General features: G+C 33.4%; 2 protein-coding genes across 2 annotated transcripts; both read right to left on the bottom strand.

The window, feature by feature from the left end:
• Window positions 1-971: 971 nt before the first annotated feature.
• LOC113737747 (UDP glycosyltransferase 9-like) lies at window positions 972-6,741 on the bottom strand. The gene is made up of 2 exons (XM_027264929.2): window positions 6,031-6,741; window positions 972-1,848 (listed from the first exon to the last, which is right to left on the bottom strand). Exons 1-2 carry the CDS (start codon window positions 6,679-6,681, stop codon window positions 1,120-1,122), a joined length of 1,380 nt encoding a protein of 459 aa, XP_027120730.1. The 5' UTR covers window positions 6,682-6,741; the 3' UTR covers window positions 972-1,119.
• A 14,501-nt stretch (window positions 6,742-21,242) lies between these two features.
• LOC113737815 (UDP glycosyltransferase 9-like) lies at window positions 21,243-23,257 on the bottom strand. Its single transcript, XM_027264985.2, has 2 exons — window positions 22,607-23,257; window positions 21,243-22,143 (listed from the first exon to the last, which is right to left on the bottom strand). The coding sequence occupies exons 1-2, from the start codon at window positions 23,255-23,257 to the stop codon at window positions 21,415-21,417; spliced, it is 1,380 nt and encodes a 459-aa protein (XP_027120786.1). The 3' UTR covers window positions 21,243-21,414.
• Window positions 23,258-24,379: the final 1,122 nt, after the last annotated feature.

Below are 24,379 nucleotides of genomic sequence, written 5' to 3'. Positions count from 1 at the left end.
TGGAAAATTAACCTTTGTTCTCCTCCTAAACTTTTTTTTTTTTTATCCAATCGAATGAAACAAAGAGAAAAAACTCGTTAGTGTTTACACAATAGCGAGAAAAGAAACTCAATTTTTATAGTTGTAGTTGAATTTAGCATCACTACTTTCTAAACTGATATCTCATGCACGTGTTTTGGTTCATTCGTTATTGTATTTTATCGATGACCATTTGTTATTGGACGTACCATTTGCACCTGTCACAAATATTTCATTGTGGGGTATTTTTACCAAAAAATATAAATAATTTAATTCCCAAAATCTGTTCTTAACATGAGTTTGGTAAGATGGCTTTTTTATTTCACGTACATCATATCAAAAAAGTATTATGATATATATTTTTAAAAATTCTTTCAAATAATCTACTATCCAAACACACTAACAAGTGGCGAACATAAAATTTCTCCTACAAAAGAAGCATATTCTAAATCCTTCTAAACAATTATAGATTCTGTTGGTTCTAGACCAAAATAATCATATAAGTAATAGTAATTTCTCTGATAAAATTTAACAAAGAAATAAACAAAAATCTCATACCTCAATATTGCATTAATAAATGCAAATAATTTGTACCATCAAAAGTTAATTTGACATGGGTTGATGTGCGGATTAGATCTTAAAATTATTGGAAGACAGTACACGAACAACTTCTGATCTTTAATCCAACCACCTTGAATTTGACAGCTACTAAAAAGTTTGGTAGGGTTGAGGCGCGTAGAACGCTCTCTTTAAGATGATACGCACCCCTACGGTATTTTTTTTAATCGATGCAGAAAGTTTAGCACGCCGCCTCCAGAATATAACAGCCCAACTCTATAGTTGTTGCTTCCCTTTGATCTGCACAACCAAGAGAAGCAGAAACTTCCCAATATCTTACTTTGCTCAAAGAAAACAGAATATAGAAGAAAGAAAGGAGTGTGAGGAAAATAGTATTTAGAATGATCTTTTTATTGAGAATCAGAAGCTTCTCAATATCTTACTTTGCTCAAATCTTATCCTCGTTTTATTATTAAAATACTTATACAGAATTCTTATTTCAGATAGTTTCCATCCACAACCTCCCAAGAGAGCAGGAACGCATTATGGTAGGCACAAAAGTGAGGTCGCAAAATCTTCAAGGTTCCTATCAGAACTTCCACCTTCTCCTACTGCCTGTATGGCCAATTCCTTCCATTTCTTAGCATTTCTTCTGATCTCCTTCCCCTTTTCACCACCAGTAATTTCTCTGATACAATACTCAAACTCTTCTCTTCCGACAAATCCTTTATCATTTAGCTTCACTCTCAGCCCCGTTTGCCATACATCAGCAATAAACTTAGCATTTGTAGTTTGATCAATCCATTGTGGCACTGCTATCATTGGCACGCCTGCACTCAGAGCTTCAATGGTTGAATTCCATCCACAATGAGTCACGAAACACACGATCGTCCGGTGGGCTAGAACCTCAAGTTGTGGACACCAGTTTATGATTAGGCCTTGCTCTGAAGACTCAGACTTGAAATTCTTTGGCAGCTTACTCTCTTCTTCTTCTCTGAATACCCAAAGGAATTTGCAGTTGCTCCTCAGGAGGGCCTCTGCCACTTCCTCGATCTGAGATTTATCGGGCGCTGCTATGCTCCCAAACGATACATAAACTACAGAACATGTTTCTCTTTCGTCCAACCATTTTAAGCAAGCTTCAGCGTTTGTCTCAAACAGATAGTTTCCTTGTTGATCATTTCCATTCTGCAGTCTCTTGTCTACAAAAAGTAGTGGAGCTGTTGGTCCAACTGTCTTAATTGTCCACCTTTCTGCCATCCATTTTGCCACCTGATAAATAAAGTATAACAGTAACACGATTAACAAGTCCTGAAAATCAGAAAAGTGGTGGACGATTTGACTCAACATTTGGTCAATCAATCAGCAATATAATTTCTTTGGATAAAGAGAAGTAAATAAAGAATTAAAGGATCCCCTGTTGGCACCTATATTTTAAAACTCAAACTAGATAGTGACTCGGTAAAGATTAGGGGTCAGCGGATTCGACTGATTAATTCGAAAGTCAAATTAGATGACATTATAAATACATTATAAATATCTACAAATAATATATAATCAATCTAATATATAAAAATTCCTTTGAAATTGGTGGTTTATAACTTTACATACATATTTGATGTGTTTAAATTTAGCCTAAAGGGTTCCACTTAAAAATTTTAAAAAGTTAAAGGTAAAAAATGTAATTTAGAAAACGTAATAGGTTATTTTATAATTTATTAAAACAATAGGGGGTCAAAATGAGCTTATAAAACTTTTTGGGGCATTTAAAGCTAATAAATGCTAAACCGATCGTATCCTTTTTGTTAGCCGCCTCTTTCTTTCCTTTTCATCTTGTCTTTGCTTCTTCTTCTTTGTTCCTTCTTCTTCTCTCCATCATAAGGTCCACAAATCTCTTCCTTTCTTTTATCTCACGCAAATCAAATGCATACAAAAACTCTCTTTTTTTTTTCATTATTTTCCTTTTTCCCTCCTCTCTGTTCTCTTCCCTTCTTTGTTCTCTTCCCTTTTTCCCTCCTCTTTGTTCTCTTCCCTTCTTTGTTCCTTTTTTTTCCTCTTATTTGATTTCAAATCTTTCAAAACTTTTGCATGAAATCGAGCTTGTGAATTTAGAGAATGAAAATTTTCTTCTAATCTAGGTTTCTAACTTCATTTGACACTAATTCTTTGTGCTATTCAAAGATCAAAAGAATGGAAAAAAAAAGGGAAGAAGAAGAAATAAAAGCCATCAGAATGGCAATGAGTCCAGTTTCTTCTTCTTCTTTTTTTTTTTTATAATTTAGGTTTTTTGAAGTTATACACTTTCTCAGGACTCTTTTTTTTTTTTTTTTTTTAAATTCCCTCAATTTAGTAAAGAGGATGTCGCATGAGATTCTAATGAAACACAATAATGCTTTCTCATTGACTTAATTCTACTTTGCTTTTGACTAATCTATTTCAAAGTGCTTCTTTTTCACAATAAAAAAAAACCCATAAGAATGGAGAAATTGTGAAAAAAAAACTAATTCTAACCAATTTTACCACTTCTCTGTCAAACCCAGTCTTTGATTGAGTTTGACCAAATCTTTGACTGACTGTTTTTTAAAGAGACTCGAATTGGATAACTGACCGGTTTTCGATACAATCGGTTAGACGAATTAGTGTGATCCTAGTTTAAAATCATAGATTGGCACAACATTTAGAGGCTAGCCAAAATTTCACTTTTGATATATTGGGCAGCCTATTAGAGAATAGTCTTTGGGGGTACCAAAACTAGAACTATTAATAGGGTCCCGCCAAGCCAAACTTAGCTCAAGAAAAAACCTGATAAGCCTAATCTTTCATTGAGTTGGGCTGAATTTGGGCCTAAATATTATATCCAAATTAAATGTGAGGTGAGTTTGGTTCTTATTAGGCTTAAATTTGATATAGGCTCGACCCTTTAATCTACATTTTTATATATACATATACATATATATATATATATAATTAATTTGGATGGTATAAGAAATATATAATTTGGTATATATATTCATATTTTGGTGTATACATATCTAAATATATGATACTAATGCTTTATATTTATGAGTTATTTATCAAAATATATTAATACATATAAGAAATATTAAATACACAAATTATGTCAAAAGATTCAGAAGGACAAATCTTAGTACAAACAAATTGAGGACTTTTGAAGATGTATTGATTGCTGATCATGTTTTATTACTATTTTTCTGTATACTTTGAACCAAGGATGGCAATGCGGGCACCTGCCCCCCGGGGGAATTTCCCCCCCCCCCCCCCCCCCGGTTTAGAAACGGGGTGGCGGGCGGGGGAGTGTACCCGCTCCCTATCCCCCGCCCCGCTACCCGCTTTAAATAAATAAATATATAAAATATATATGTATATAATTCTATATAACAGATAATTTAATTAGTTACAAACTTATGATAATGATATTATTAATTATATGTATCATATAATGTATATTAGTACATGTAATATAATTGATATTATCAATTATACTAATAATTATATATGTGTACTAATACAAATTATTAATTGGTTATATTAAATTTACTAATACATTTATACTAAATCCCTAATTACACTTAATACAATAGCATTTTTTTCACAAAAAAAAAAAAGCACAGGTACAATAATGAATTAGTGGTTGTATTTGCGCCAAAAGTGAAAACTTGACTACTTTAGTTGTATTTATTTCATCATGTTGGATTGTATTCAAATAACTTTTGTTTGATTGTTTTTATAAGTTTCAATTGTGAAATTACAATGAATAAGAATTTGGTGATGTGATATTTTAGTACTTGATTATTTGCTGAAATTTAACTATAATAAAATTATATAAAAAATTTTTATTAGTCCCACGGGTGCCCCTACGGGAGAAGCGGGGCGGGGTGGGATGGGGACGGGGCGGGGGCGGGGGTAATTTGTAGGCGGGGGCGTTTCCCGCCCCAACCCCGCCCCGTTGCCATCCTTACTTTGAACTCATTGGATATATTATTGTTGGAAAATTCTTCACATCAAGAATCTCTGAATCTAGCTTTAAGAGTACACTATCAAGAATCTTTGAATCTAGTTTTTGTACTGGATCCCTTAGAACTTCGAAGTTAAGTGCGATTGGGTGAGAATAATACTAAGATAGGTGACCCTTTGAAAAGTACTCGTGTTGCACTCCTCCTTTTTAACCATCTTTAGAGTAGTTGGCCACCACAAAAGGCTTAAATTTTTGTGGGGTGGGAGGTTAAGAGTTAAAACCTTGCCTCCCATTACTTTATCATTAATGTGGCTTCTCCAAATCCATATAGGTGTATAGTGCACCCGTATGGTCCGAGAGTAACTCAGTTCCCGTCGATTTTTTTTTATCCAGTTGAATCACCTCCTAAAATAGGTTAGAATAGGAATAGAAGTAGAAATAGAGTAGATAGAGATGATTGACAAAAAATCAGCAATATCATTTCTTTGGAAAAAGAAAAGCAAATAAATAATTAACAGATCCCCAATTGGCACAACATTTGGAGACTAGCCAAAGCCTATCAGAGAATTTAGGGACACCAAATCTAGAACTACCAATAGAGTCAGGCTAGTTTGAACTCGACCCGAGACAAAATCCGATGAGCCTAATCTTTGAATTAGGCTGAGATTGGCCCTAAATATTAGACTCGGATTAAACATGAGCTGAGTCAAACTCGATAAAATATATTAATATATATAAGAAATATTAAATATTCAAAATTATATCAAAAGATTCATAAGGACAAATCTTAGTATGAGCAAATTGGGGACCTTTGAAGATGTATTGATTGTTGATCATATTTTGTTACTATTTTTCATGTACTTTGAAGTAACTGAATTTATTATTGTTGGAAATTTCTTGCTTTATATACTTTTTAATGAATTGTTACTGTTTCGTATATAGTTTTAATATTGTGGTCCTACGGATGTTAAATTAACTTTAGAATTTAATAGTCATAATAATTATATTAAAGAAATTAAAGAGTAATAAATGAATTTGGGTTAAACCCGAATTTGACTAACAACTCGAATATCTTGTAAGTCAAGTATGAGATTTATATTTATCAACCCAAAACTCGTAACTCGAAATTTGAAAGTGTTACTAACTATATAAACTGAGTTTGAGTTTGTTAAAACCTGATTCAGATGGTTCAATTGACATGCCTAACCAAAACACTATAAAAAATTCCTCAATTCGGCTCTTGTACAACGTTAATTAATTGCCGATTATAATATCCTATTTGACAAAGCTAGCACAAACTAGTCATCCGAAATCAATTTTTTCTTTAAAACAAAAAAGAAAATTTTTCACATGATTAAAATTTTGCTTATGGCCGTCCAGGAATATCATATAGTTTGACAAAGTTACATGAATTATCAGCCAAAAAAATCCATCAATGATGTATATTCACTGGATTATAATTAGCATTTCCAACTTACCTCGTCCTCCAATTCTTCGAAAGTGTTGAACAGAATGAAATCAACTTTGTCAATGTTCGAGAACTGATCAAGAAGGAGCCTCGTGACAACACTATCTGGATCAGGGAAGTACTGGAGATCAGGAAGATCAGTGCTTTCAAGTGCTGGCATTGAAGGCAATTTTACAGTAACAGACTCATCAAGAGGAAGCTGTATTGTTCCTTGGTCCATATGGTAGTAAAGAGCACAAACAGCACAAGATTGAGTAAAGAAAGAAGCTCCGCGAAGTCCCATCCAGTGAGCTAAGTTCAGAACCCAAGGCATAGTTGAGTCATAAATCACCAATCTGGGAGGAAACGGATCTGTCTTTCTATATTTATCAACCAGTTCCACCAAGCCTTTGGAAGCAGCAGCTCTGAGCCTTGTGAAATAGCCTTTGGCATCTTCTTCAACGGGTTCTTCGGAGTCATCTGGAATACACTCGATCTTGATGGAGCTGATGGCTGTGGTTTTAGCAGACTTGAATGTAGAAGCTGTGGTAATCAGTGTAACCATGAAATGTTTCGCAGCCAGGCGGTTGCAGAGGTGTAACATAGGATTTATATGACCTTTCGCAGGAAAAGGGAAAGCAAGAATATGAATTTTGCTAGGGCAAATATCAATTGTTCCCATGTTTCCTATTCTTTAGCTACTATCTGTGTACTCAATGGAATATTATGCTGCAGAGTTAATCAGTTCATACATGTGTGTGTGTGTTTATATATATATATATATATATATATATATATATAGAGAGAGAGAGAGAGAGAGAGAGAGAGAGAGAGAGAGAGAGAGAGAGAGAGAGAGAGAGAGAGTAAAACAATTAATGTTACTTTTTAGTCACCTTATCTCTAAGATTAACGGTCAAAATTATTATTATTTTACCTTCATAAACTATAACCTTATTATTAATATACCCATAAAGTTATTTTTTACGAAATTTATTCCACCATTAAAGTAGTTTAATAAGTTAAAAAATTTTAGAAGAAAGTACCCACCTCTTTGTAGAATAAAAATAATAAAAAATTTGGAGTTACTCTTCTCCCTTTTTTGTATCAAGAAAAAAAATTAGAGCATTAATTTCTTTCTTTTTGGCAATCTTATTAATATTAAAAAAATAGAAAGGTAGGAAGGGAGAGAGAGAGAGAGAGAGAGAGAGAGAGAGAGAGAGAGAGCTCTATTCTTTTTTAAAAAAATACAAATAAGAAAAAGTTAGGTATACTTTATTTTTTTTTATTTATCACCCAATTCCAGTCATAATCCTGACGATGTTAAAGTAATACGATAATATTAGATTGTTCCTTATTTTCTTTCTTTATAAAATTTAATTTTCTATCTCCTTTTCTTTTCCTAGTATTAATAAACGTGAAAAAAGAAATTTGAAAAAACCCTTTTATTTTTTATGTTTTTGGAACTCTTAGAGTGAAAAAGGAAGAATAACTATTCCAATTTTTTATTTGTAATTATACATAAGAAGGGTAAATACATTAAAAATTTTTTGAACATATTGTTTAGGTTAACAATGGGATAAAACGCCTAGAAAATAATGTTAGGGAACAAAGCAATTGTATCACTATAATTTAAAGGGACAAAATGATAATAACAACGTAGTAATATTATACAATAAAAGGGTATTTTTGTTCAAAATTTGTTAATATACTGAGTTAAATTACCTATGAAGATGAAGTGACTAAAAGATAATGTTAAGGGGTAAATTAATAGCAGTGATATAGTTTAAGGGAATAAAGTAATAATAACCCTTTTGGTAAACCAAAGTAAAACTTCGATGCTATAAAGTTGAAATTTTTTATTTTAATGTGTGCCCTATCCTCATATAAAATTAAAAAAAAATGCACAAAGTAAACTTTGATGCTGACAACATCTGTTTTTGTATTCCATTATTGCATCTCGTCTACCTAACCAAATCTACAATATATATGCTGCCCACAACAACTTCTGTAATTTATTTCCGTGCTTCTGACCAAATCTCCCTTTTTTGATTCATAGGCTTTAGTAGTGCGGTATGCGATGATCTTCGTCATGCCCGCCTTATTTTTTTAAAACGGACCGACCAGATTTCTGTTTCATCAATAATTAATGGTGCTTTCCTTGAATGCGGGAAAAAGTAAATAAATAATGATGCCTTTCCTTGGGTAGTGAAATGTTGTCTAGGCTGTAAAATGTTAGAGCGAATTGCGCGAAATGTCATGTCACTAAACTATTTCAAAGTGCCGGTTCTGGTCACTAAACTTTTTATTAGCGCGAAATGTCACTGAACTAGTAAATCTATACCGTTTTGGTCACTCCGTGTATTTGTGCCGTTAGGAGAGACGGAAATCAACTTTTTGAGGGGCAAATTTGTCTGCACAGCCTTTTCCTTGAAGCTTTTACCAGTGTTTTGAAAACCGGACCGGACCGGCCGGTTCGACCGGTCGAACCGCGAACCGGCCATGGCACCGGTCCGGTTCCATGCTTAGGTTGACTTTGGCAAAAAACCGGTCAAACCCGGTAAAAACCGCGAAACCCGTTGAACCGGATTGAACCGATTTTCGAGTTTTTCCTCTTTTTTTTTTTTTTGTTGCAAAATGCTTCTATCAAGATTTGAACTCAAGACATTTACAATAGAAGACCAATGTAATAACCATTGCACTATCACATCTTATTTGCTTTTTTTGATAATTTATTTATATAAAACAAACATCTATATTTCATTTTTCCATTTTTCTTACAAAATTTCATTTTCTCATGACTCTTTCTTTTTAATTTTCAACTCTCTCTTTCTCTCACATCTTTTCTTTTGTCACTCCCTTTTTTAATCAAACCTCTTTAGTTTTAATTTATTGATGTTTTCTTCTATCTTTTAATTTTGGTTTTGTCCATTAAATTGAAAAAAGTTAAAAAAGAATTATTTTTCTTTAACCCAAATTATTTAATGCCACAACCACTCACTTTTATCTCATTTTTTGTTTCTTATCAAGTTTGCATTTCTATTTTCAATTCTCTTGACTTCTTTCGAACTCCAAACTTTCTTTTTTAAATTACAATATTTAATTCTCAACGTCAAATTCTCATAGACGTGAATTTTGTATAATTTCAAAATATTGTGATATTTTTGGGTTGGATTTGAGATTTTTTTGGTAGATATAATTAAAATTGAGATGAAATTTATTTGTTTTAACTTATAATTTAAAAAATTTATTTTTGAAAATCCAAATTATTCAAAAATAGTAAACTTTTCATCATATACAGTTTTAAATTAGTCCATTGCATGTCTTATTTTGTGCATATATATTTATATAAATTATTTTTAAAAAAAAATCAATGAACCGAGGTTGAACCGGTCCGACCGATTGAACCTCGACCCTTTCATCTCACCGGTTCAATGGACGGTCCGGGTTTTAAAACCTTGGCTTTTACATAATCAATGGTTCCGTATCCGGCAAAGACATAAAGGAGATGGCTAATCTGAATGGCGGCACCATCAAACTTCAACCAAAAAATGCAGGCGAAATTTTTCATAGTTGTAAAAAAGAAGAAAACTCAAATGCTGCTGACTGCTCTGCTGAGTGAGTGATGACTGAGAAGGAAGGAAGGAGAGTAGAGAGAAGAATGGTGGCCGCCGCCTATTCGCCGTCTCATCTCTCTCGCGACCCACACCTCTTCTGTAACTCTCTTTATCCCACTCACCTCCACCAACTCAGAATCATCCCCCATAACGCCCTCGCTTTTCCTCCTCTCAAGCCCCATCCAAAACCTTCCCTCTCTATACCGGCTTCCCAACAACAATCCCCCTCAATTTCCCAAATTCCTCACCGCCCAGATGCTAAAACCATCTCTTCTTCCTCAAAAAGCTATATCTGGGTCAACCCCAACAGCTCCAGGGCATCAAAGCTCAGGCGCAATTCCTACGATTTCAGGTATGCTTCTTTAGTCCAAGCTTCCCAACAATTGGACTCGTGTGACCCTGTAGAAGCTGACGTTATTAGTATTTTGGCTAATTTGGGTGGCAAAGTTGTAGAGCAAGATGCTGCCGTTGTGCTCAATAACATGTCCAACTCTGAAACTGCGCCTTTGGTGCTGAGTTACTTTCTGGAAAGGCTTAAGTTGAAGAAAGAAGTGATTTTGTATAATGTTACCTTCAAGGTGTTTAGAAAATGTAGAGACTTGGACAGAGCCGAGAAATTGTTTACGGATATGATTGAGAGAGGAGTTAAGCCCGATAATGTCACCTTTTCCACCATAATTAGCTGCGCCAGGCTGTCTTCTTTACCTGAGAAAGCCGTCCAGTGGTTCGAAAAAATGCCGTCTTTTGGGTGTGAACCGGATGAGGTTACCTATTCTGTGATGATTGATGCGTACGGGAAGGCTGGGAATGTAAATATGGTATAGCACTATGGTTGTGGGTGAAGAAGAATGAGGGCATAAATTTTTTAACTATTGTGTAGATGAAATTACCCCTCAAAAAGTTGATTTCCGTCTCTCCTAACGGCACAAATACACGGAGTGACCAAAACGGTATAGATTTACTAGTTCAGTGACATTTCGCGCTAATAAAAAAGTTTAATAACCAGAACCGGCACTTTGAAATAGTTTAGTGACATTTCGCGCAATTCGCTCAAAATGTTATGTTAAGAGATTCATGAATCTGTTAGCAAGCATTATTTAATTCTCTTTTCTTGTTCAAAGCTTGAAAACATGCATACTCTGAACTTGAAATCTTCTGCTATGGTTAACTGCTTCTCGAATCTGCCCTGTCTGAGAAATTATTCCTCTCAAATTAAATGTTACAATTTAATTTCTTGCTCCTCCGCCTTCTCCCAGTTTTTTTTTTTTACCAGTAAAATGTTATTTTGTTCCAAATACTTTATGGAGAAAATCACAAAATTATCATGCTTTTAACACTGTCAAGGTCGCTAAAGCAACTTATTTGTATATTTTTATTTCTTTTCAACTACAAAGAGATAGTAGGTTCCCAAATTCTAAACCAAACTAAATCAAGACTTTTATGGCTTAAAAAAAGGAAAACAATTGTGAACTTGGAACATTTTATCCTCCACAACATGATAAATTGGAAGGAAAAATACAATTTATTTTGGAAGAAAACCTAGAATAATAAACTTTTTAAGACTTGTTAAAAAAAGAAAATTTCAAAAAACATCAACAAACAAGAATGTACTCTTTGGGTGAATTTTAAACAAATTCTCTTAGTTAAACCAATTGTTTGTGTTTGGTTTACTAGGTTTTCTTTCTCTTTTAATTGATAAATAAACTTAACAAACTTCTCAAGACTTTTGACAACACTAGTCAAAACTAAATTAATGATTTTAATGTGAAATCACATTGAGAACTAAAATGGTTCGAACTTCCAATACAAGAACGTTTTCAATTGAAATGATAATTTCTTTCTTGAATTTTGCATTGGTTTTGTCTTAAATATATTTTCTCAAATCATTGACGATTTTAAATATGAGCTAAAATTTTCATAGTTCTAAATTGCTTTCCTAAGTACTAGTGAAATATTTGTCGCATCTATTTTTAGTAAAAAGGTTAGGTATGTCATTTAAAATGCGAATTTCTTGAAAATAGTTTTTCAAAATATGAAATAATTAATACATTAATTAAACAGATTATTTCTTATCCATATTAACGAGTGCCCAATTTATAATTTCCCACGCCAATATATAGTAGTGTGGATTTGGGTACATCTAGACGTGGAGGAAACATCGCAAGGTGTAACTAAGCGCTCTATAGTGGAACAGTCAGTTGTAGTAGTTAACTACGGGGCTTTGAATTTATATTTACTTCCCTTGAGATTCAGCCAAACTACCAAATTATCCTTGAGATTTGGCAGAATTACGAAACCAACCTTAAACCTTATAAATCTATAACAAATACCCATTTACTAATAATCAATAAATGTTTGACTGTTTATTTGGTGATGTCAGCAAAAAGTACGCAATGGAAGTCCCAATTAGGTCTGTCAATGGAGTCAAATTAGTCTAAGTTATGTCCACTCGGTTCGAGAGAAAGTCCGATGAGCCTAACCTTTCATTGAATTGGACTAAATTTGGGTCTCAATATTACTCCAATTAAATGTAAGTTGAGGTTAGACCTTATTAGACTTAGACCTGATATAGGCCCGACTTTTTAATCTGCATATATATGTAAATATTAATGCTTTATTCCATAGTTATTAAACCCAGCTCGGGGAGGAATCCAGGAAAAGAGGTGGGTCAACGGGTTACTGGTTCAACTAGTGGGTTAGTGGTCCAACCGGTGGGTCACTAAATATGCTTAAGGGATAATTTCAAAAACCTCCCTCAAGATTTCTCATAATATCACTAAACTCCCCTGAGGTTTTTAAATCTCACTTATCTATCTTGGATTGACATTTCTTGTAACATTTTAACCCTTTTGTAGGAAATACAAGAAAGATAAAACTTTTGTTCCAATACTACCCTTATGTTATCCTACTTATGAAATTTATAACAACAATAGAAAATAAAATAAGGTCAAATTTTTATAAGGTATAAATTTCTTGACATAAACTCTTTATTTTAGTTGTATTGGAACAAAAACAAAATTTAAACTACAGCATGAATTAAAACATATTTTTCCAAAAAATATGTTGACTTCCTTAATTGCAACTTAATTGCAAAAAATATCCTCCCAAGTGGTTGACCTTGATTAAATTTAATTTATCTATGTCCTTTGCTATTCCACCATGACCCTAATGTAAAGAAATATGAATCATTATTAGCTAACAATTTATTTTTTTAATTTACATTTTTTGGTTTTAAAATTTTATTTTGTTTTGGCTTTGTGGTTAAATAGTTATTAAGAGCAAGAGCAATGTTGTCAATTTGTGACCTTTGATAGGAATATTTAGTCTTGTCAAGTTGGCAAGAGTGTTAAGTGAGATTTTAAAAATTTCAAGGGAGCTGAGTGATATTATGACAAACCTTAGGGGAGGTTTCTGAAATTATCCCTATATTTACATATTATGTTTCATAATTTTTGATATGGTTAAAATTATAACAAACTATGCCATACTAAATGCTCAGTTTGTCTAATTTATTATAGAATCATTGATTCTTATAAGAATTAACAAAATCTAAATTTAATTAGTAATCCACCAATAACAAAGTATAAAATTTTATCTAAGTGTAATTATCTAGTTTATTTACAAATTTTAAGTGCAAAAGGCTATTAGGAATGATATTTGCCTTTAAAATGAATTGTGTAATAAGTTATTTTTTTAAATCCTTTTCATAATTTATAGAGTTTGGGGAATAATAAATTTATTAAAAGATTCCAAAGAAATTTTATTTTGAAAAAATAAAATAAGAATAAAAGTCTAATATATAATATAAGAAGGACTAAACAATCAACAAATGGGCTATTAGACTAGTGGTGATTGCACTTATTTATACACATGAGGTCTCATATTCAAACCATCACTTTAGTATCTTCTCAAAATTTTTCCCACAACAACACGTAAACTCGGGTTCCTTACAAAACCAGTCGGTTCACCGAATTCATCGGTTGAACCACCGGTCCGTTGACAAGTTAACAGTTTAATTGCTTAAATTATCCAATTAAAGACCCAACCCAGCTCAATTGTCAATTCATTAGGGTTGACCGGTTAAACTGTTGGGTCGGGCCAGGTTTAATAACATTGCTTTATATGTGTCAAAATATATTAATATGTACAACTTATATTCAGTATACAAAATTATGTCAAAAGATTCAGAAGGACACTACCAGCAAATTGAGGACGTTTGAAGATGTATTGACTATTGATCATGTTTTATTACTATTTTCTATGTACTTTGAACTAATTGGATATATTATTATTGGAAAATTCTCGGTTTTTGTACTTTTTAATGAACTGTTACTGGTTCATGTATAGTTTTAATATTGTGATCCTACAAATGTTAAATTAGCTTTAGAACTTAATAGTCATAGTAATTATATTAAGGAAATTAAGGAGCACTAAGTGAGTTTTCAAACCCGAATTAGGCCCACAGTGTGAATATTTTGTGAGCCAAGTATGAGCTTCACATTTATCAACTCGAAACTCATAACCCGAAACCCAAAAGTGATACTAACTATATGAGCAGAGTCTAAATTTGTAAAAGCTCGGCTCCGATGGCCCGATTAACAGCTATAGTCTCAATATATCATCAAAAGCCATTTTTTTCATAGTGTAAGTGGAAGGGTTCGAATTTGGGACCCTTCATGTACACTTTCTCTCCCTGAACTATCTCAAAGCCATCTTCTTTTCTTTTTTGGTTTTATTTTTGCTTTCTTCTTCCTCTTATTGTCTAAGAAAAAACTAAGCCATCAAGCCAGCACCCATGATAGAATCGGGGTAGTAGGTTAGGTCCTCAAATTTGTTATCAAATTTACGAAGACCTCAATTTCATCAAGTCTTAGAAATAACTTCAGTTATCAAATTTGGCATATTGTTAGTTTGATAGGTATCAATATTTATCTTACAATGTCAATAGTTAATGGAATGAAAGGTGATGTAAACTCAACCTAGCAAGAACCTATCTTAAAGAACCAAATCAATTAGGCAACGAAAAGATCTATCTTGACCAGGTTATGAAACTCTCTACAAACCTAGTGGATTGGTTATTGGCTTGAAAAAACAAGATGACGTGATTTCTTGCCTTGAACACCATAAGTATCCAAATCAAATACTTGATACAATTCAAAAAGGAACTCACGTTCAATCATGTAACTCCACAAGAGGAGAACAATTCACTTTTATTAATTCATGTTTCCAAAAGTTGTCATACAATGGAATAGAAGAAGCCTATTTAAAGTTAAAACCTAAACTACTAAAACTAATCCAATTTAGAAATAATACAAGTTTCCTAATTTGATTTTGGAAAGACTAACAAAACACAAAACTTAAGGAAACCCTAAAGTCTGCCTTACTTGAGGCTTAACTTGGTCGATTATTTCATTACTAACTAATGACTAAATTAACACTAAAATATTGAAAATAACATAATGACTCATGACCTAAACATCAATATAACTTGAGCATTAAATGTGACTCTTCCACCATTTGAATGAGATGAACACGCTTCCAATCTCCATTCTCAAGTCCTTCAATATATTTTGGGACAATTTCTTGTCTTCGAACCATGCGAACTAGAAGCCTTCATGCATGTTAGGCGTGCCTGCGTCTAACCTAATTTTCAACTTGAAGCAAATTAATACTTGAATTAGGAATTTGATGGAACTTATCGGACATTCGATTGCTTCAATGCTTTGATAAACTCCAACTTGACCTTGAATTGCATGCACCATGCTCCAAGTGACCCTCTTAGCTTTCCTGCTCCTATCATTTGCCTCCTCTTGAAAAAGATTTGTCCTCAAGTCTTGGGAAAAATGGTGAAAGATAGGATGAGTAGCATATGTACTCCTCATTCATCATTTACGCAATTGACTTGTCATGGCCTCTATAAGAAGCGTAGGATCAAAAGTAGAAGTTTCACTTTCCTTTGACATGCTGATGTAACTTGCAAAAGAGTTAGTAGAGAAAAGTTTTCCTCACTCGTTCCGGCACGTGTTTACACTCAACCCTTATGTATCACTCAAGAGTTTAACATTCTAATGATCTCACCAATTAAGTTCTCAAGGCCCTTGATAGCTCTCCTCTAAGAAATCAGAATTTTCTCTAGGTAAACAATTCAACTCACCAATAGAACCAACTGGAATGCAACGGCTAGGATGAACAAAAATAAATGGATGACTTGACTCAAAAGCTGACTTTACCATGTGATTAGACTGTAAATAAACTCATAAAATTGATGATTAAAATAGCAAAAATAGAAATTGACACAAAACAAATTTAATGGATGAAAGAATAAGAAGACCCTAGTTGACTAGAGTGACTTTCGCAGCTGTTTTCTTGTCCAAAATGGATTTGGAATTTTTCCAGGATTTTTCCATGGATTTTTAGTGTTTTCCCAAGATAAACAAGATTTAGAACCCCCTTTGTTCAAATCCAAAGGGGAATAGAACAATGATTGGATGAAAGTGACTCTTTTAGGAAATCCAATTTCAACTAGGATTTGTTTTACGAAATCGAATCCAGATTTTTTTTCTTGAAGCTTTTGGAGATCAAACAAGTCTCCCAAACTGATCAAAATTCAATTTTTCTTTGTTTCTTTTGTTTCAAGAACCTTCAAGATCTTTAACATTTGAACCAAAATTTCAGGAACTTCAAGATTTCCCCACCAATGGCTCGCATAACAAGAATCAACAAAATTCAGTGCAAGAAACAAGTGAAACGCAACAAGGAAGAAATAGACAGCAAGTAAAAATAATGAACTACTATGGATACAAGGTAAGTTACACGATCAGATTTTTTTTTTTTTTTTGGACTCAAACACACAACTATGGAAGGTTAAACACAAGATGACAGATTTAAGAAACAAAGAAACGACACAAGAAAGGACAAAACACGGCTGGAACAAATCAAGGAGAAACATGAAGTTAAACCCTAGAAACAAAAACCCTAAAATAGATTCAAGAAGAAAAAAATTGACAAAAACGAAGGAACGAACAGAAAAAAATAATCTAAAATTTTTTTTAATTCAGATGAATATTAACTTCGAGATGAACAGTGATGCTATAGTATAATGAACAGTAATGCAATAGGAACAATGAATAGTAATTACTATGGTAACATGAATAGTATCCAATTTTTTTTTTTTTTTATGATGACTTAACACAGGGTTGCGATTTCACTTGGAAGAAATTTAATGGGAGTCAAACCCTTAGAAAACCTATTTTGAAGAACCAAGTTGATCCAGCAAGAACCTCTCTTAAAGAATCAAGTCGATCAAGCAGTGGAAGCTATGTTGACCAGGTTATGAAATAATAACTACCTCTAAAAACCTAGTGGATTGATTATTGGCTTGAAAGAAAAAGATGATGTGATTATCTTGCCTTGAATACCACAAGTATCCAAACTAAATACTTGATACAGTTCAAGAAAGAATTCACGTTCCATCAAGGAATTTCATAAGAGGAGAACAACTCACTTTTTGTCATACAATAGAATAAAACAAACCTATTTATAGCTAAAACTTAACTACTAAGACTAATCCAGTTTGGAAATAATACTAGCTTCCTAATTTGAATTTGAAAAAACTAACAAAATACAAAACTTAGGAAGAAAAGGAAACCCTAAAGTCGGCCTTACTTGGCCGATTATTTCATTACTAACTAATGGCTAAATTAACACTAAAATATTGAAAATAACATAATGACTCAAGACCTAAACATCAACATAACTTGAGCATTAAATGTGACTCTTCCACCATTTGAATGAGATGAACACGCTTCCAATCTCCATTCTCAAGTCCTTCAATATATTTTGGGACAATTTCTTGACTTCGAACCATGCGAACTAGAAGCCTTCATGCATGTTAGGCGTGCCTGCGTCTAACCCAATTTTCAAGTAAGCAAATTAATACTTGAATTAGGATTTTGATGGAACTTATCGGACATTCGATTCCTTCAATGCTTCGACAAACTCCAACTTGACCTTGAATTGCATGCACCAAGTTCCAAGTGACCCTCTTAGCTTTCTTGCTTATATCAAAAAGCGAATCATAGGAAATAAATCTGCATGTAATGAAGATGTAATACCAATGAAATTAAAAATAGGACCAAAAGTGGGCAAAATAGTGAGATAGAAGAATGGGTGTGTAAGGTAATGAAATAAAACCCAACTCAAACTGCCCAGTTGAACCGTCGTTAAGTTGTTGTCTGAGTTGGGTTATGCTTCAAACCCAGTGGGGCTAAAAAGTCACTTTATTTAATGAAAATCAACCATCAAATTGAGATGGTTTTTTCTAAACTAGTCCAGTTCATTCAATTGGTCAAAATATAAAAAAAGGACAAAAAAAAAAAACGTAGTAACTAATTAGATAGCTACAATCTATAGTTGACTCAAGTCAAGACCCAAGACTCCAATCTTCTTCCTTTCTTTTATATCTAATTTTTACCAAATTTTCTTCAATTTTCTCTCTTCCTAATCACCCCTCTCTTTATCATCTCACCACTAGTCTTTCAAATTCCTCCAACAAAGTTCAATTTTGTGCCTAAACCATATTCGTAGGTTTGATTTCCTAATTTATGATTTTTTTGTTTTCCTTTGTAATTTACTCATTTTCTAAAGTAAGATTCTTGTTTTCTTGGTGTCAAGCTTGTCATATTAATATAATTATAGCTCTTTTTCTTTACTTTTATTTTATGCATTTCTTTTAGTTTGCTTTATTATATACTTATTAGCAAAAGGACTATAGTTATGATCATGTGTCTAAAGCTCTATGGTGGGATGTGCATATTACATACGTGATAAAAGTAGTAATATATAATTCATTTTTTAGTTATTTATGATGTCACAGAACAAAAATGGCCAATCCAATGGTTGAACTAGTGATTCATGACCCGGTGAATTTTTCGGTTCAATGAACAGTCGAGGGTTTGAAACCTTGGAGATAAGTTAGATAACCGGACAAGTATAAAGAGACAAGCATTCGTAAAATGTGAGAGTAGTTATTAATTGGAGAAGTGGTTAGTGCGGTAGGGATGTTCTGTGGGCATTATACATCATGATTAACTGTATATTTACATTTTTATCTTGTAGACAAACCAAATAATTTAATGCAATAAGGATTGTGAACGTATAACACCATGTAGAAAAAGCACAACCGATGTACGAATTGCAGAGTGGGTGCAACTGTAAGGCCCCTTATCTATCACTAGCATGTAGGGAAGGTGGTGGAATAAGTGACGTATTGGAGCTGGACGAGTGTAATAAAGCATAGTATCATGTGTAAGTAATTTGGAGCTGTGCTAATGAGAAAAATCACCATTATGAAAAGTTAGATTGCAACATTGAAAGAATGACGGACGTAATGAAAAATGTAATAACACATGCGCGGGAGCCATGTAATGGCTATAACAGTTGGAAGGAAGAGCGCATGAGTAAGGGTCTGTTTGGTTGGAAGTAAAATGTTTTCCTTGGGAAAATATTTTCCGTGGAAGTAATTTTCCATGAAAATCATTTCCCTTTCATCATTTTCAGGTGTTTGGTTAGCTTATTGAAAATATTTTCTTACTTCATTTTTCTGGTGTTTGTTTAACTTTTGAAATATTTTCACTTTTATTTCTATCTTTACTTTTTACACATTATAACTACATACTTCTTCCCATGCAAAATAAGAAAATTTATCTCATTGTTTAACTTTAAAAAATCTTGGAGAAATGTATATATGAATAAAAAATATCTCCTTAAGCAATAAACAAATTGCTGGCCATTTAGTGTCAAAAATCAATCATACGCAATACTTATTGTGATATATATCTTGCATTCTCACTGCTGAAAGTTTCTCTAGAAAAGAATGTTCCTATTATACATAATTAATTACTAGCATAGGATGAGCAGGATGAGGTTTTTTTTTTTATTTTGAATATACTAGGGGGAGGGTTGGGTGGGGTTGGGTGGTACGGGAGAGGGAGTGTAAGGAAGAGGTATTGGGTTCGAATCCTCCTGTTTACACTAAAAAAAAAAAAGAACATACTACAAGATGTTTTCAGTAAGTTTGGAACATACTACAGGCGGGATGCATGCATTTCGGAAAACAACTTCAGTAAGTTTGGAAGGGAAGTTGTTTTCCATAAGATGAGTGAAAATATTTTACATAGGAAAATGTTTTCAGTAACTTTTGTGCAACCAAACACGGGAAATTAGGAAAATATTTTCCTGGAAAACATTTTCACCCGAAACAAACGGACCCTAAGAGTATGGGTTTTTCATATTGATGGTGGTTGGCTTTCTGAACAACGTGCATCAAAGTGTTACCAGGCTAGGGTGGAGGAAGGAGGTTGAAATGTTGTAGGAAAATTATGAAGACAATGATGGATAAGATAAACAGGCAAGCAACTAACAAAAAAATGTGTTAGTAGGGCAAAATTGTTTTAGAAAATAACATCAGTCAGGAGGTGAGATGAATTTTATACGTCAGTATGTATACAATAGCTAGTAAGATGGAGTAAATTTAAATTTAAGAAACAAAATTGGACACGTTCTATACATTTGGTACTAAAGGATTACAAATGTCGTTATTTAGGGACTAAGGTATCCCATTTTGAAATTTATAGACCAACAAGAGAAATTGGATAAAGATAAAGGGTACAAATTGGAATTAACCCTTGATTATGTGTTCACATGACGATTGAGTGTAGTAAATGTTCAAAAATCGGGAGCGTTAAGCGAAAAAAAAAAAAAAGAAGACTTAATCAATCTCGGGTTTATAAGTGAAAGCAGTTGAACCACTTGATTATTCTATTTCTCCATTACACCGTCCTTCCCACACCCAGTATTTTATGTTCAAACAACAGCAACCTTGATTGGGACACCGGCCTTGTGTGGCGTCTTCTCCCTCATCCACCACGACGTGCCCATGGTGTCGCAACTTATAGCAGTTGTTTTTGTAGAATAGTTTGCTATTTGTTTTTGCTGTCTGCAAATATTGTCAAGATATCTACTCAATTATTAGCAGTTATTGCATCAGCCAGCAATATTAAAACACTATTTGCGATCCCACGGTCTAAAGGATGTGAAACTTTTCTGCATTAAATTTTCTGAAGTCGTCTTCACATTTTTGTGCATTAATTAATCTTTGTCTTTTTTTTTTAACTGATTGATGATCTGTAAAGAAACAATTATAACTAACCATAAGGGATTGTCATCGACCCTAACCTTATCGTAAATTAACCTTTGTTCTTCTCCTAAACTTTTTCTTATCCAATCAAATGAAACAAAGAGAAAAAACTCGTTAATGTCTACACAACAGCGAGAAAAGAAACTTAATATTTGTAGTTGTAGTTGAACTTAGCATCATGTTTTGGTTCATTCGTTATTGTATTTTATCGAAAACCATTCGTCATTGGGTGTACCATATGCACCTATCACAAATATTGCATTGTGGAGTATTTTCACCAAAAAATATAAATAATTTAATTTCCAAAATCTGTCCCTAACACGAGTGTGGTGAAACGATTTTTTTTATTTCATGTACGTCATATTAAAAAAGTAATATAATATTTTTTAAAAAAATTATTCTAAATAATTTACTATCCAAACACACTAACAATTGGCGAACATAAAATTTCCCCTACAAAAGAAAGATATTCTAAATCCTTCTAAACAATTACAGATTTACATTCAAAATCAAATCTTGTCCTCGCTTTATTATTAAAATACTTATACAGAATTCTTATTTCAGGTAGTTTCCATCCACAAACTCCCAAGAGAGCAGAAACGCGTCACGGTAGGGACAAAAGTGAGGTTGCAAAATCTTCGATGTTCCTACAAGAACTTCCACCTTCTCCTACTGCCTGTATGGCCAATTCCTTCCATTTCTTAGCATTTCTTCTGATCTCCTTCTCCCTTTCACCCTCAGTAATTTCTCTGATACAATACTCAAACTCTTCTCTTCCGACAAATCCTTTATCATTTAGCTTCACTCTAAGCCCCGTTTGCCATACATCAGCAATAAACTTAGCATTAGTAGTTTGATCAACCCATTGTGGCACTGCTATCATTGGCACACCTGCACTCAGAGCTTCAATGGTTGAATTCCATCCACAATGAGTCATGAAACACGTGATCGCCCGGTGGGCTAAGACCTCAAGTTGTGGACACCAGTTTATGATTAGGCCTTGCTCTGAAGACTCAGACTTGAAATTCTTTGGCAGCTTACTCTCTTCTTCTTCCCTGACTACCCAAAGGAATTTGCAGTTTCTCCTCAGGAGGGCCTCTGCCACTTCCTCGATCTGATCTTCTCCAGGCGCTGCAATGCTCCCAAACGATACATAAACTACAGAACAGGTTTCTCTTTCGTCCAACCATTTTAAACAAGCTTCAGCGTTTGTCTCAAACAGATAGTTCCCTTGTTGATCATTGCCATTCTCTAGTCTTTTGTCTACAAAAAGTAGTGGAGCTGTTGGTCCAACTGTCTTAATTGGCCACCTTTCTGCCATCCATGTTGCCACCTGATAGATAAAGTAGCAGTAGCATGACTAACAAGTATTGAAAATCAGAAAAGTGGTGGACGATTTTACACAACATTTCTTTGGAAAAAGAGAAGTAAATAAGGAATTAAAGGATTCCCAATTGGCACGGCATTTGGAGATTAGCTAAATTTTCAGTTTTGAAATATTTGGCAACCTATCAGAGAATAGTGCTTGCGGGTACCAAAACACGATCAAGAATCTCTGAATCCGGGTTTTGTACAACGTTAATTAATTGCCCTATTTGACAATACTAGCAGAAACTAGGGAGTCATCCAAAATCAATATTTTTCTTAAAAAAAAAAAAAGTTTTCCACATGATTAAAATTTTGCTTATGCCCCTCCAAGAGTATCACATAGTTTGACAAAGTAACATGAATTATCAGCCAAAAAAATCCATCAATAATGCATGTTCACTGGATTATAATTAGCATTTCCAACTTACCTCATCCTCCAATTCTTCGAAAGTGTTGAACAGAATGAAATCAACTTTGTCAATGTTAGAGAACTGATCAAGAAGAGTCCTCGTGATAACACTATCTGGATCAGGGAAGTACTGGAGATCAGGAAGATCATTGCTTTCTAGTGCTGGCATTGAAGGCAATTTTACAGTAACAGACTTATCAAGAGGAAGCTGTATTGTTCCCTGGTCCATATGGTAGTAAAGAGCACAAACAGCACAAGATTGAGTAAAGAAAGAAGCACCGTGAAGTCCCACCCGATGAGCTAAGTTCAGAATCCAAGGCATAGTTGAGTCATAAATCACAATTCTGGGAGGATACGGATCAGTCTTTCTACATTTCTCAACCAGTTCTTCCAAGCCTCTGGAAGCAGCAGCTCTCAACCTTGCCAAAAAGCCTTTGAGATCTTCTTCAACGGGTTCATCGGAGTCATCTGGAATACACTCAATCTTGATGGAGCCGATGGCTTTGGTTTTAGCAGACTTGAATATAGAAGTTGTAGTAATCAGTGTAACCCTGAAATCTCTCGCAGACAGGCGGTTGCAGAGGTGTAACATAGGATTTATATGACCTTTTGCTGGAAAAGGGAAAGCAAGAATATGAATTTTGCTAGGGGAAATGTCAATTGTCGCCATGTTTCCTATTCTTTAGCTACTATCTATCTGCTGAATGGAATATTGTGCTGCAGAGTATATATATGTACTATAACAACAATGTTCAATTTCTATTTCGATAGATTGTCCAATTTGCTATTTAACTTTTTGCTAAATGCACATTCTATCTTTTCGCTATGTGATTAAATTTAATTTTTTATTTGAATAGCTATTAAGTATTTTATTTTTTGGTAACAATCCATTCTCTCTTTATTCTTTTTACCTCTTATTCATTTTTCCTTTTTCATTTCCTTTACTATAGTAACTTGCAATGATTTTAAATATTTTATTTTTGGTAACAATTAATTCTATCTTCATTTTTTTCACCCACTTATTCTCTTTTTCTTTTTTCACTTCCCTGACTATAGCAACTTTCAATCAATCTTTTGGTTTTTTTACTTTATATAAGTTTGTATTAATTATGCCTTTTGATTTTTTTTACTATCTATCTGCTCAAAGCATTAATTATTTGCAATCCTTTGATGATCTTGGGCACATATTCAAACTGCGGAGAAACTTCTGCCGTATTAATTGCATGTATTTGATGATTCTGCTTTGGATCGTAGACAACGATTTCTGCTACAGACTTTATAAGTCAATTGCCTTTTCAAGTTAACAAAGCATTAGGAACTTGCAAATGCCTTACCTTAATTGAGGTTTCATAAAGTATGATTGTAAATAGGGAAAATTACATTTTAGCCCCCCGTGGTTTAGCATTTTTTACATAACCCTTCTATGGTTTCAAAAACTATACATAACCTCTCATGGTTTGGATTAAAGTGTCAAAGTGACGGAAATAATCATTCGTATTGGAACTTCTAAAAATATCGAAATTACCCTTATAAATACATGATACACTAATCCCGTATAATTTTTATATTTTACCATATAACCCTTTTATGGTTTAATACTTACCATATAACCCCCTTATGATTTTCAAAATATACATATAACCCCCCTTGATTAATAAATAATTTTCAACTTTACATAAGGGTCTTTTTGACATTTTAGATGACTCCGTTACGAATGATCATTTCCGTCATTTTGACACTTTAATTCAAATTATGAGGGGTTATGTATAGTTTTTGAAACTATAGAGGAGTT

The sequence above is a fragment of the Coffea arabica genome, chromosome 3e, assembly GCF_036785885.1.
Source record: "Coffea arabica cultivar ET-39 chromosome 3e, Coffea Arabica ET-39 HiFi, whole genome shotgun sequence".
Lineage (NCBI taxonomy): Eukaryota > Viridiplantae > Streptophyta > Magnoliopsida > Gentianales > Rubiaceae > Coffea > Coffea arabica.
The sequence above is the reverse complement of the archived record's forward strand: the minus strand, read 5'-3'. Positions and strand labels throughout refer to the sequence as shown.

Excerpts from the sequence above, each read along its gene's own strand:
- LOC113737747 (XM_027264929.2), bottom strand. The coding sequence starts at position 6,681 with ATGGGAACAATTGATATTTGCCCTAGCAAAATTCATATTCTTGCTTTC. Across the intron at positions 1,849-6,030 it reads TCGAAGAATTGGAGGACGAG|GTGGCAAAATGGATGGCAGA; the intron begins GTAAGTTGGAAA and ends TTTATTTATCAG.
- LOC113737815 (XM_027264985.2), bottom strand. The coding sequence starts at position 23,257 with ATGGCGACAATTGACATTTCCCCTAGCAAAATTCATATTCTTGCTTTC. Across the intron at positions 22,144-22,606 it reads TCGAAGAATTGGAGGATGAG|GTGGCAACATGGATGGCAGA; the intron begins GTAAGTTGGAAA and ends TTTATCTATCAG.